At 40.8% G+C, this 14,347-nt stretch overlaps 1 protein-coding gene across 1 annotated transcript; it reads left to right on the forward strand.

The window, feature by feature from the left end:
• Positions 1-4,225: 4,225 nt before the first annotated feature.
• fastkd5 (FAST kinase domains 5) lies at positions 4,226-11,312 on the forward strand. Its single transcript, XM_058082943.2, has 2 exons — positions 4,226-4,330; positions 5,942-11,312. The coding sequence occupies exon 2, from the start codon at positions 5,946-5,948 to the stop codon at positions 8,370-8,372; it is 2,427 nt and encodes an 808-aa protein (XP_057938926.2). The 5' UTR covers positions 4,226-4,330; positions 5,942-5,945; the 3' UTR covers positions 8,373-11,312.
• Positions 11,313-14,347: the final 3,035 nt, after the last annotated feature.

Consider the following 14,347-nt stretch of genomic DNA (forward strand, 5'->3'; position numbering starts at 1 on the left):
TGTCATAACACTACCTGCACTATAAGCACTTTAACACCACTGGAGCTTTGATGGAAGCTCGCGCCGGCGTTGCGATGTCAAACACGGGACGCCGTCAGCTTTGCATAGATTTGCACAACTTGGCTGTTCTTGCAGCGCAACCACGCAAAGCTAACAGCGCGCCCGTCGCCGCTGTGTGATTAACACTCGGGAGTAACGTGGAGCGGTACCGACTCCTTATGCCAGAAGGAGCACTTAGGGCAGTAGGTGCATGTCTACTTCACTATCTGCACTAGATGCACCTTAGCATAAGCATGAGTGGAAGTTCTGTGTTGTGGGGTGGGGGGTGGCGGGGCACGTTCTAGTTGAGATACTTTACATGCCAGTGCCAGGGTAGTGCTGAAAGTGCCTCCACTGCAGTAGATCTCATAGGACTACCTGCACTGTAAGCACTTTGACACGACAGCGGCAAACGGATCCGAGGATATGAAGCAGAGTTTAAATAAACTGGGATAAGATGATTCCAAAAAAAGACCACGTGTACACCGGGGTGCCTGAAAACAGAAAAATATGAATAAATGGCGTGTCAAAAAATGACTTAATTACTGGAAGTGTTGGCAATATTTTGAATGCAAAAAAAACAGAACAAATGAATCGTGGAAATATGCAATACATGAAATTAATGCATGATATAATTCTAATTTGAACAGTTGAATAAAACTATGGTCGACTAAGTAAAAAAATTAACACTGCAATAGACTTCAGTGTACATTCTCAATTATGTTAGACATGTTTAACTTATGAAACATATCTTATTTGAAGCTACTCTGATTCTGAATTGGCATGTTGATGGCATCCTAGAATAGTCAACTGTGTCCAATACCCAATTCCATCCATTTTCTACACTGTTTGTCCTCACTAGGTAGGGCCACGGGATGTGTTATACAACTGTGTGATATTTATATACTGTATTCCTTACACCCTTGATACTACTTATGTAAACAACAGGTCTGAATATTACTACTGTACATAACTTCATTGTTTCTTATCTGACAAATTTTATATAGGTGTATTAGGTTGTGTGATTGAGGATATTCACCCTTCTTTCAGCCGCTGTTTAGACATAAAACTGTCAATAATGTTCTGAACTCCTGTTTCCATTCAGTGGTGTTCTTAGCAGAATGATGCTGCTGCATTGGAGAAGCTGCGCCATAGAGTAAACTGAATATCCCGGTGTCCAATAGCGAAGGTGACAGTGAACGCACCACAGGGAAACAACACTTTGCGCCCCTCCCCCACGTACGCACTCACGCACTAACATGGCGCCCATAAGTTGTTAGCGTTCTCAGCATAAGCATCTACTGCCTTGAAAGCACTCAAGAACGACACATGCTTGACTACATAAACTATAATAGTTATTAAAACAGTTGGAGTGGCGTGTAATGGGCCTCAATTCCCCCGTACCCACGTTGTGAAACACGACAACTCCACTCCAACTCAAGAACACAACACACGGATGCGGGCTAGCCAAATACGCAGTTTATAATCCAAGATGTAATGATTGCGGGATAATTAATTATGTAATTGTTGTTGTAAATGAATAGTTTGATTTAAAAGTCAAGTAACGCAGCCATGTTGTCTTGTTTGTCGATTAGCATAGCCGCTAGCGCGCTAGCCCCTCCTTCGTTTACTTCGCTTCACAACTTCATAGTAAACAAAATGTACATGTTGTGGTAACGCATGTGGGCTTTGACAGCGTGGTGATTCTTTAGACGAATGTTTAAAAGGTTTGGTTTTGAGAGCGAGTTAATTTGGCTTTCATGTTCGCCCGTTAGCATTAGCCGCTAGCTCCAGCGCGGCCTGCTTCAACCCCCCATGTGCTGCCGCTTTGTTCTGGTTATACTTTTAAAGTCTTCCGAGGACAAAGTCGCTCTAATTTGAAACATTTGAAAACGGGGCGCCGACTGTGCGTTTCGATCGAGTGTGGAAGTTGTAAGAGGACGGTAGACAGACATACAAACGGCACATTTGACTATGGCTAGCGAGTTGAGGGTGCAGCAAGCAGCAGCAACACATGCTTTTCAAATCTCCCTCACCCATGCAGGAGAAGTAAACCGCACCACGCGAAAACACTCCTTCCCAGAAATATACAAAGTAGCCAAATAAACACATTTTACTCCATTTAAATCTAATTTCTTATAAATGTTTCCTTAGAACAACAATGTGGCTAACAACAGGTTTCTTCCCGTAACAACACGCGCGTGGAATACTAGCTTACAAGAGCAAAGAAAACAAAACAAACAACAAAAAAACACTTGAACACACTTACCGTTTGATCACTCTGTGGTGTAAAAGTGAGGGGGAAAAAAAGATGGAGCTTGTAAGGGGAGGGGGGGAAAAGCAAAGCTAGACCATGTGGTGGTGCTGCTACTACTATGATGCTTAGTGGAGTGTTTGTGAATGGTAGTAAGATTGCGAAAGTGGCGCGAGTGGAGAGTCCAGCTTTGAGCATGTGCTCAATGAAGGGCGGCTCCCTCCTCCTCCTCTTCTTCTTTCTCCTCCTCCTCCTCCTCCTCCTCTCCAAACCCCTCCCGCCCCCCTCAACACCAACTAATTAGCATACAACTAAACTACTTCCTTCACAAGTAACAAACTATCAGTAACAAGTGCGTGGATCCATCCAAATATACAGTACATATTATCACTAATAGTGGCCTTTATAATATTTCAATCCGAAGTATTCACCCTCTAAAGTACAGATATTGTCTTCTTCATGTGATGGATATCATAATATTACCATAACAGTGCATGTTCATTTAATTATTTAGTAATAATGTGTTCATTTTAGCACAGCCAATATACAAAAACATGTATTTTTTCCATGTTTTTTCTTGTTTTAACTAATTCCCAAGAGTTAATAGTAATTATCTTTTTAATTTAAAGTGCTGCAAAGTTTTTCAAATACTAATTTATTACAAATAAAAACAAAACACATTAAAATAAAATTGTGTTTCAGAGTTATTTTTGTTGTAAAGTTAAATTTATTGCTGAATTCTAACAAATAATTGTTGTTGAGATATTGTTAGTTTTTTTAGGTTATAAATTATGGTTGAATTAAAAAAAAAATCCAAAGAGTGCTTGATTTCTTTTGTATTATGATTTATTATTTGACATATTAGACAAACAAAAACATTTAGCAACGCTCTTTTAAATTATTATCCTAAGGTTATTTTGTATTTTTCTTGTTTAAAAAGTGGCTACTTTATTTAACATTATTGTGTTTTTAACTTATCTTGTAAAGTGCTTTGCACCAGAGACAGAGAAAAATTAAATTTAATTTTATGCACTACTGCTGCAGCTAACTACAATCATTTAATTGCAAAGTTTTAATTCCGATTCATTGGATTCATAATGTGCTGTTTTGTGATTAACAAATAAAAAAACATTATAAAAAACCCATTATACAAAGCTGTACATTTGGCTATATCAACTGTCTCTCAATGTGAAAGGAGAATAAATGAAAAAAGATATTAAGCACTGTATACACTGCATTTGTTTTCAGCATTATTTTAATTTTTAAAAATTAGAGAGGGGCCTTGCAATTATCACTAAATCTAAATAAAACCAAATATATAACATTTGGGAAGCATAAGAAATTAAAACAAACGAAATAGAAATGAGTAAATGAAAGTACAGTTATTATCAAGGTGGTTATCACGAACGAACAAACACACTCTTCTTAAATTCACAAATATTCAAATTTAATGATCTGGTTTGTGTAAGAGAGAACACATTTATACCTGAATTAGTTACTACTATATTGTGGATAGGGAGTATGGTTGCTTTTTACTGCTGCGTTTTACACATGTTGAGCACTGAATTGTGAATATATGACGCTTTTCAACGTCAAATGTATGCGTGTTATGAAATAAACTAACTTAATCTGACTTTTTGCGTCATGTTTGGAACTACCCGGCTGCCGTAGGTCAAACTGTAATGATTATGGCCTCTTTTACAGGAAGTGCTCGTAACTTGTCCGGGATATTTCAAATTTAAAACAAGTTCGCGAACATGCATGGAGTCAACAGCTTAAACGAACAGGAAAAACGCAATATTTATATTTAATCACACATAAATATGTGTGAAATGAAATGTGATCACTCGTGTTGGTTAATGTAAGCTCAGACCGGTCCGCTAACGAGTTGCATGATTTTATTTTGAAGGTCAATCTGCTTCCTGTTTTTCCGTGTGACGAATTTGACGGCATGAAATAACCTTAGCCGCTGTAAACTGCATGGCTCTCTCACATGTTACAGCTACATGCCAGCATATTCTTCCCGGCCATATAAAGGTAAGTTTTATGGCATCTTTTAGAGACTCACTGGATTTGACGTTGTGTACCCTTTGAATTGTTACGTTGGAAACATCAACAACAGATAGACATGGAAGCTCTTTGTGATATCAAATTTACAATTCATAAAGTAGTTCTTTATTCACCCCCACTCTTGGGTGACAAGTTTGGAAGTAACTCGTTAGGAAAAGTACAGTTTATCGTTTTATTCCTAATGCTTGAAATGTATTACGGCAAATCTACACACAGTTGAAATAGCTCGTGCAGGGGCAGTTTCCTGTCTGCAGTGGTTAGCAAGAAAATTTGTTATTGGTTGTCCGAGAAATCGTATCAAATTTGCATATCATTTGCATATGATGATGTAAAATGCTGTAGGAAAAAAGCACAACCTCGTTGATGAGAAAACTACAAATAAACTTGATTTGTGGTTTGTTAGTTTAAAATCGTCCATTATTTTATCAAAATTTAACATGTAATATTTTACCTCCGCACCTCTTAAAGTTCGGCCTATGTTATAAATATCTATATTTACATAATACAGTCATCCATCATACAGCTTGCTTAATTGTTTCCAGACCCGACAGCGTTGAGTGAATTTCCACAAAGTAGGATTTCTTGTTTGCAAATGGAATATTTTATTTATAAAGCGTAACAAATCCATTTACAACACTGTAAGTACATTTTTAAACATTACTAAAGCCCTCTGGACATGAAATAACACCCCTATAGTAACCTGATGCACCTTCTTTAAGGAGACTTTGGAAGTGATACATTGATGCATGACCAGCCTTGTCGCAGTGGGAGACACCAGGTTGGCTGACTATACTTTCACTTCCAGCCCTCCATCCATCCATCCATCCATTCTCTACCGCTCCATCCATCCATTCTCTACCGCTCCATCCATCCATCCATCCATCCATCCATCCATCCATCCATCCATCCATCCATCCATCCATCCATTCTATACCACTCCATCCATCCATCCATCCATCCCTCCATCCATCCATTCTCTACCGCTCCATCCATCCATCCATTCTCTACCGCTCCATCCATCCATCTATCCATCCATCCATCCATCCATCCATCCATCCATCCATCCATCCATCCATCCATCCATCCATCCATCCATCCATCCATTCTCTACTGCTCCATCCATCCATCCATCCATCCATCCATCCATTCATTCTCTACCGCTCCATCCATCCATCCATCCATCCATCCATCCATTCTCTACCGCTCCATCCATCCATCCATTCTCTACCGCTCCATCCATCCATCCATTCTCTACCGCTCCATCCATCCATCCATCCATCCATTCTCTACCGCTCCATCCATCCATCCATCCATCCATCCATCCATCCATCCATCCATCCATCCATCCATCCATTCTCTACCGCTCCATCCATCCATTCATTTTCTACCGCTTATCCTCAGGAGGGTCGCGCATGCAAACTCCACACAGAGATGGCCGAGGGTGGGATTGAACTCGGGTCTCCTAGCTGTGAGGTCTGCACACTAACCACTCGACCGCCGTGCAGCCCCAAAAACAGACTTTTATGTCTTTATTCTCATACTTTTAACAAGTGTTGCATTTGTGTTTTTCACCGATAGATTCATGGCTGCCTGCGTCCTGTGCCGCTTGAGGCCGAGACGGTTCTATCTTCCTGGTTTGAAAAAGGGTTTTGCTCATCGAGTTATTGGCAGACTTGACAATGAGGCGTTGGATGAGCAGGAACGAAGGTCAGAAGAGTCATCTCTACCAGATGCTTCTCTCCATGGAGGCTACAAACTTCATTACAATCCGTCCTCGTATCATCACCCCGTGGGAAAATCTACCCTCCCCCACAGTCAAATTGTGATTGGTGACGAAGAACAGTGTCTCGCCGCTCTCGCACCTTCCTTCTGGCAACAGAGCAACCGCTACAGCGTGAGCTCTTCGCGGCATCTCTCCAGTTCCAAAAACACATTACTGGACTTGGCGTTCAACAAAAGACCAGAACCAAAAACGTCCGTACCCCCGCATCACAGAACACCTGTGGCGCCTGATGTCAAAGTCGATACACGCGCCTTTATCAAGTGTCGACCAGACTATTCGTCAATCACCCTTGACCTCACCCGGCGGCGTCCACCCGTCAATTGGGAACATGTTGCGCAACTCCTCCAGCGAGCGGCTGTCCTTAAAGGCAGCATGAAACCATGCGTTGTGTCTGGTTTTTTTGTGGATCTCAGCCATGTTCACGCGGACAATGTGTCACTAGTGAAAAGTGACCAACGCTTCACCCTGCTGCTTCGATACTCGGTGGAGAACCTTCGTCTCTTTTCTCTCAATGAGCTCCTCGATGTGCTGCGTTCGTTTGCGTGGCTGGAAATGCCTCACGGCCACACGGTCCTTGGGCACTTTGAGGACGAGCTCAGTCGCCGGGCGGATCAGATGACTTTCGACCAGTTGCTGCTCGCTGCGGACTTGTGGCGCTGCATTGGAAGGAAGGTGCCCCGATTTTTGAAGCGCCTTTACGACTTTGTGCAATTGTACCCAGGAGAAGTGAAGGTCGCCGAGCTGGTCCAGCTGCTGTACATCATGGGAGAAGGGAGACATTGCCCGAAGGTCCTGATCCAGTCAATAGAGCAGCTACTCATGAACCACATACAGCATCTACACCCAGAAGAGGTTGGGACGTTATGCTTGGGTCTTTTTAAATCCCAAACGTCCCTCTCGGAGGCTGCTGTGACTCGTCTTTTTGATAAGGCACACTCGGTTATTGAGGACATGAGTGACTTTGCTATGGTCAATGTGCTCAAATACTTGCGTTTCAGCTACTTGCTTCACAGGCCATGGATGGAGGCCTTGACGCATGAGGTGCCACGCCGAGCAAGCAGGATGAGCGTCACCGGACTGATGCACGTGGCACTGACTTGTTCGGCATTGCATTACCGTGACGATCGCATCCTTGTCGCAATCGCTGAGCAAATCCCATCACTGGTGCCACATTGTCGGAGTAAAGACTCCTGTAAGCTGCTGTGGGCCTTTGGCACCCTTGGGTTCCTCCCCACTCAGAACCCGATCTTCTACCCGAGCCTCACAGATGCCCTCAGGCAAAGAAAAGCTGAATTCCAACGCTACCCGGAGCATCTCCTCACTGGCCTACTCGGCCTGTCCTTTGTCTCGCAGTTCCCAGAGGATCTGATCGCATTAGCCTTGAGTCCGGACTTTATCAACTTAGCATTGAAGTCAACACAGTTGGAGCTGAAAAAAGACTTGTTCACTTTAGATGGAACCGTGGCCGTGGAGCTGCCACACTGGACCGGTCCTCGTCTGAGCTTCGAACTGAGGAAAGAGGTGACGGAAATGTTGGCGAAGTTCATTCAATCTGAAATATGCGAGAAACCTGAAGTGAAAGGGGCGGAGACGGCATTGCAGGAATTGCTGGGAGGAGAAGAGTTCGTCTGTAAACGGATGATTCTCCCTCACATGCGATCCATCGATCTTGAAGTGCACCTCGACCCGACTGGTCAGCCCGTTCCCGTCAACACAGAATCGCAAACGGACACAATATCTCCTCGGGAAAATCCATCCGAAAGTGCTTCAAACCATTTTTGGGGGAAAAAAAATATAGGGGTAAGCGTGACGGATGAACTTATAGCCCAGCTTACTTATACTAAAAGCTCTCCAGCTCCAACAATCGCACCTTCTAAACTTAAAACACCTTCCATAGTGGAGCCGGATGAAAATGAAGCATTGTTCAATACGGGGCTAAACCTGACAACAACCATCACAGAAATGCTCTCCAAACCGGGGATCCAAAAACCGTCCCATCAGGACTCCGTCGTTAAACTTGCCATTCAGGTGTCCAGCAGGAACCACTACTGCTACCACTCACAGAAGCTCCTGGGTCTCCACGCCATGAAGAGGAGGCAGCTGAAGTCGGCGGGGTATAAGGTCGTAGAGATTTGCAATCACGAGTGGGTTCCTTTGTTGAGGAAAAGCAGGACTGAGAAGATGGCCTACCTTCACTGCAAGGTCTACAACAGCCTGGATAGTTGACGTCGGACAGATGGGGGACTCAAACCGAATATGCTTTGCTATCTGGATTGGCAAAGGTTAGTTTATGTACGTGCTAAGCACCGCAAAAATGTAATTTTTTTCACTTTTTTTTGTTGATATATATACCTTTTTAAATTAAGAATGTTAAGATACAATGCTGGCGACCAGTCCAGGGTGTACCCCGCCTCTCGCCTGAAGACAGCTGGGATAGGCTCCAGCAACCCCCGCGACCCTTGTGAGGAAAAGCGGTACAAAATGAATGAATGAATAAAGATACAATGCTGCGAAAATGTCCATTTTTTGCTAAGCTATCATTACGAGTCAAATTGATTTAGTCGATTTTACACTAGCACCTAAACTAAATGTGCTCAGTTGTGAATTCATGCCGTTTTATTATTATTATTATTATTAGTAGAAGAGGCGGTGTGCGTATACGGTTCCTAATAAAAGTCCAAAAGCAGCTCAATATAGAGTTAGCATTACCACCATTAAATCAAAGTGTATATTGAAGACTTAATAAGTTAACCCAGGGGTCTCAAACTCAATTTACTTGGGGGGCCACTGGAGCTAGGGTCTGGGCGAGGCTGGGCCGCATCAGGTTTTCAAAAAAAAAAAAAACACACAAAAATGCATTTATTAAAAACAGAAAAATTAATAAACTTTGCTTTTGTTCCGATTTTCTATAATAAAAGCTCTGATAAAACATTCCACTGTTCTCAAATATCTTAATTTTTATTTTTCTACACAAAATAAGATGAAAAATAAATAAACAAATCAAGAATAAAGAAAATCAATCAATCAGTAATAAATAAATATAATAATAATAATAAAACGGCAAATAATAAAAACTTAAGAAACCACATATAGTTGGTGGGTAGACAAATTATTTTTTTTCAGATTAAAATTAAAGCATTAGAGCCCTGTAGACATGACAAAACACAACTACAGTCACATTTATACTTTTTTTTATTTACAACATATTGCGCAACTGCAGGGTCTTGAGACACATGCTAACTCGCAAACTAGAGAGCTAGCGACCTAAACGGTAGCCTTCAAGTTATTTCCTTTAAACTTAAATAGCCAAAAACTTACCACTTCCACACGGATAGGGAGGATAACTATTAACAGTTATTTAACCTTTAACATGAACATGAATCAAACGTAATAATTTTTTCTGGGTACATGATACCATACAGCATCCATATATCAAACTTGCGCGGGCCGCACTAACATTAAACTTTCATATCAAGGCGGGGGCCTCAAAGTAGTGTCCTGCGGGCCACATTTGGCCCACGGGCGGCGTGTTTGAGACCCCAGAGTTAACCTAAACGAGACTCGTTTGGTTAAATAAATAAAAACATTGTTTTTAATTTTGCAATATTTGTAAACTAACAGATTACCATTCAGTGCACTTTTAATATATCAGTTGTAAATGATTACATTATTCGCTTGGTTTGTGGGACCAGGATAAGTCACGTGATGGTGGCAAAACGGAATGGTAATGTTAACCTTATTGACAATCTTTTAACAACAAAGTCTAACGTTTAGTCTTGTTCAATTCAACACAACACGTCCGAAACGGGAGAAGCAGTCGTTTGTTCAAACTTCAATTATTGATAAAAGCCATAAAGAAAGTATAATGGTGTATAAAGTTCCAATCATTTGCAGTTTGCTTAGTCGGCAATAAAGAGTGAAAAAGGAGCAAGACGCGAGTTGCCACTAGAGGGCGCAATATAACAAGAACTGCAATGAAGGCCAAAATATTGCACTATTGCACAATCTAATGGGATTTTCTTCAAGATTTCTATCAGACCGTTGTGTCTTTTGAATGACGCACATATTTTGCCATTATTTACAGCTTGCTTGTGGGGGCTAAATGATAATAATGATGGCTCTCAGTGTGTTGCAGTTCTAAATCAATGTGAGTTACTATAATATGTCATCACAGTTTAAGTGTACCCAATTTTTTGTCTACTCATGGACGTTTTTGTGCTACATGCATTTTAAAATATGGCCAGAAATATTTCAATATCTTTATTGCTCTCTGGTTCTACCATATCTTACTTATTGTGTGGAAATATGGGCTAATAACTATAAAAGTTTAATCTTCACTCGCTAAATGTACTGCAAAAAAGGCCAGTAAGGATAATTCATAATGCCGCCTAAAGAGAACATACTAACTCCTTATTTCTAAAATGACAAATACTTCAACTTGCTGACATAGTTCATCTTCAAACAACTAAAATAATGCATAATGCATAAAATAACCAATTAGCTAAAAGAAACATGATCTCAGGGAAGAACTACATTTGAAACACTTCTATGCTAGGACTACGTTAAAAAGCCATAGCATTTCAGTATGTGGAATCAAACTATGGAATGGATTGAGTAAGGAAATCAAACAATGCACAACGATGAGCCAATTCAAGAAACAATACAAGCAGTTGATGTTTGCTAAATACAAGGATGAAGAGTCTTGAACCAGTCATGATGTGCTATATATATCACTATATTGACACTTACTATGGTACCCATTATGGCATTGGATGCTCATATCACCTTGTACTTTGGTACGTGACAAAAAATAAAAAAATACAAAAAATTTAAAAAATTTTAGAAAATAAAAAAATTTAAATTAAATTATTTTTTTACAAATTTTAAAACATTTAAAATTTTTCAAAAAAAAAACAACTTAAACTATATTAGGAAAGCAGGAAGTGAACAAATGTAACAGTTACTGATTGTAAAAGTACCAGATGGAGGGGTAGGATTTAATAAGCTTTGCTTCTTCCTACTCCTTTTGGACATGTGGAACTGTGAACTGATTATGTGATGCATTCAATTGTAATCTGATGCATGTTCAAATGAAATAAAACCATTACGGTTACATATTTTGCCATTATTTACAGCTTGCATGTAAGGGGGCTAAATGATAAACGGATCTCTCAGTGTGTCGCAGTTCTAAATCAATGTGAGTTACTATAACATGTCATCACAGTTTAAGTGTACCCAATGTTTTGTTTGTTTTTGTGCTACATGCATTTTTTAAAAACAGTGATGTTTTCGCATCAACATTTGCAATGTGTCTTACACCTTTTGTCATGTTTCCAATAGTATTCCCAAGTGCAATAGCCTACAGATATTACCGAGAAAGTCAATTCACATTTGGACCTTTCATGTCCCAAACTCTGCTGCTTTAAATTTCACACCCTTAGGTGAGCAAGGAGCATCCTTTTGAAGATCAGACGAGTCTGTTTCTCATATAGCACCTTTTCTTTTTACAATATATATATATTTTTTAAAACATTCTAGCCCAACTTTTACCTCGCTGCCTGGCTGACCTCCACTTGTACAGGCTTTTTCTTTCCTTCCCTGATCACTAGACATTTTTTTTTTTGACATGGTTAATTAACTAGCTATCAACAAAAAGTAGGTAAATAGAGGATAATCATCAGGCTCAGACACTGTATTGCAGGCAGTTAGCCGAGAAGCCGTTTGAATGCTCTCTCAGTAATCCTCGTCTTATTTGCATTTCAATTCTTCTGCTTTTTCACCGGCTGGAAGCTAATCCAGCGGCGGCTGAATGTGGCCTCGGCGTGCATCGACATCTCTTGAATCATCCCAAGGGAGAGATACTACATTGTGTCTGCTCTAATTCTTTCATTTACTTCATTGTAGCAAACAGACAAATCCTAATGGCACGTTTTTTAAAAGCTGACGCAAAACGGCTCGAGTGAAGATGCCAAAATATATGGGAATAATTTTGCGTGGTTGCTTTGATGACAGCTCTTCAGTAAATCTGTCAGGGATTTTTTTTTCTTCTTCTTCTTCTTCTTCTATGTACACCATCTCAGCTCTACTTCCTGTCTGACCCCCTCAGATGGCATTCAAAAATGTGTCTGGCTCCAAGCTTTTAACATTCCCCGCACACGCACTCACTGTTAACCAGCTTCTGTGCGCTTCAATTGATAGAAGGACGTTTGCATTCAGCTCTTGTTTTACCGACTATAGATAAACTGTCTGAACTTAATAGAGTTCTGAACAGTGGAACCTTGGAGGTTAAATGCAATCCATTCCGAGACACTGGTCAATTTAGAATCTATTTTGCTGATAGAAAAATGATGGAAATGGAATTAATCAGTACCAGGGTCAAACTGTTGTCGTCGTAAAACATTACTTTACTTGCAGAGAAACTTTTAAATAACTTTAAAGATGTGGACTGATGAGGAAAGACTCAAAATGACTGGTAGAAAACGCATCAAACGGGTTTTGGTTTAGCATGTCCTTTTTCTTACCTGGAATATCGTGCTGGAAGATACAGACATTGTGACTGTTTTCATGATACTGATATCCATGAAACATTTAGCACGACCGCTAATGGGGTCTGACCTGATAACCTGGAACTCATCCTCCATATATGCAGGCTTATAAAGATAAGGTTCTGGTTCCTATATTTGTCTAAAAGCAGTCTTTGCTGTGTCTATGCTGCTGTTGTTGACGGAAATAGCATTAGCTTCTATCGACTATATGACATCAAAGCGCCTGGGATGTTCCGTAATGTCTAATGTTAATGTCTATGAAAATATTCCGTTTATTAATATTGAATCCGGGCCGAGTGGTTAGCACGCAGGCCACTTAGCTAGGAGACACAAGTTCGATTCCACCCTCGGACATCTCTGCTGGGGTAGGCTCCAGCACCCCCGTGACCCTTGTGAGGATAATTGGTAGAAAATGAATGAATGAGTGTTGAATGCTGCAAGGAAATTCACTTATTGCTGTCCGTTAACAGTGATAAATGAGGGACAACTGTATGCAAGTTAACGACTATTTGTGCTTAACTTTTCACTAATTGCCTGGTGACCTTCCTATTTACAAGTGTGGTAGAAAGTGATGCATTTTGGTGCAATTTTGATTATTTACAGTGCTGATTCTCGGCGGCACGGCGGTCGAGTGGTTAGCGCGCAGACCTCACAGCTCGGAGACCAGGGTTCAATTCCACCCTCGGCCATCTCTGTGTGGAGTTTGCATGTTCTCCCCGTGCATGCGTGGTTTTTCTCCGGGTACTCCGGTTTCCTCCCACATTCCAAAAACATGCTAGGTTAATTAGCCACTCCAAATTGTCCATAGGTATAAATGTGAGTGTGAAGGGTTGTTTGTCTATATGTGCCCTGTGATTGGCTGGCCCTCGCCTCTCGCCCAAAGACAGCTGGGATAAGCTCCAGCACCTCCGCGACCCTAGTGAGGATAAGTGTGAATTCTTCAAGGAAATTCACTTATTGCTGTCCGGTCTGGAACCAGTTAACAGTGATAAATGAGGGACAACTGCACTATTTGTGCTTAACTTTTCACTAATTGCCTGGAGACCTTCCTATTTACAAGCGTGGTAGAAAGTGATGCATTTTGGTGCAATTTTGTTTATTTACAGTGCTTAAAGTACAATAAAAAAAAAAAGGCTGTGCTATGCATGCCAGACCATTAGATGGCGATGTCTCAATGTCACCGTTTTCTAAAGTCAGTGTTTTTAGTTTCCAAATCACGGACAAAGAACTCCATTGAACACTTTTTACCATGTTCAGAGATCAATTCTGGATCTGGATTACGCAACACATTGCCGCTCTTACAAGTGGCATTTTGAAGTGAATTCACACTGGGATGGTGACACACGTTGCTAATTAGTGTAAAAACACAGTACCTTGTTTTGTTTTCTCCTACCCCCCACAGTATAGCATCGTCAGCTATAAATAATCTCCAGTACACTCCAAGGAGAGTTTGTAATTATAACAGGATGTGTTTTTAATGCTGATTTTTTTTCCTTATGTAAATGTTTATTCCTACTGAAATCACATAAGAGCTCAATTAGTGCTGCTGTTCGGTCATGAATTACACTCGATATATTTCACTAAAGACATCCTCATACTGAGAGTTGTGTCTTTCCACTGGAGCTAGGCTGTAGGTGAGACTAGGCCGCATCAGGT

Source organism: Doryrhamphus excisus, linkage group LG12 (genome assembly GCF_037039965.1).
Source record: "Doryrhamphus excisus strain RoL-2023G ecotype Guam linkage group LG12, RoL_Dexc_Guam_v1.1, whole genome shotgun sequence".
In the NCBI taxonomy this organism is placed as follows: domain Eukaryota; kingdom Metazoa; phylum Chordata; class Actinopteri; order Syngnathiformes; family Syngnathidae; genus Doryrhamphus; species Doryrhamphus excisus.

Excerpts from the sequence above, each read along its gene's own strand:
- fastkd5 (XM_058082943.2), top strand. The coding sequence starts at position 5,946 with ATGGCTGCCTGCGTCCTGTGCCGCTTGAGGCCGAGACGGTTCTATCTT.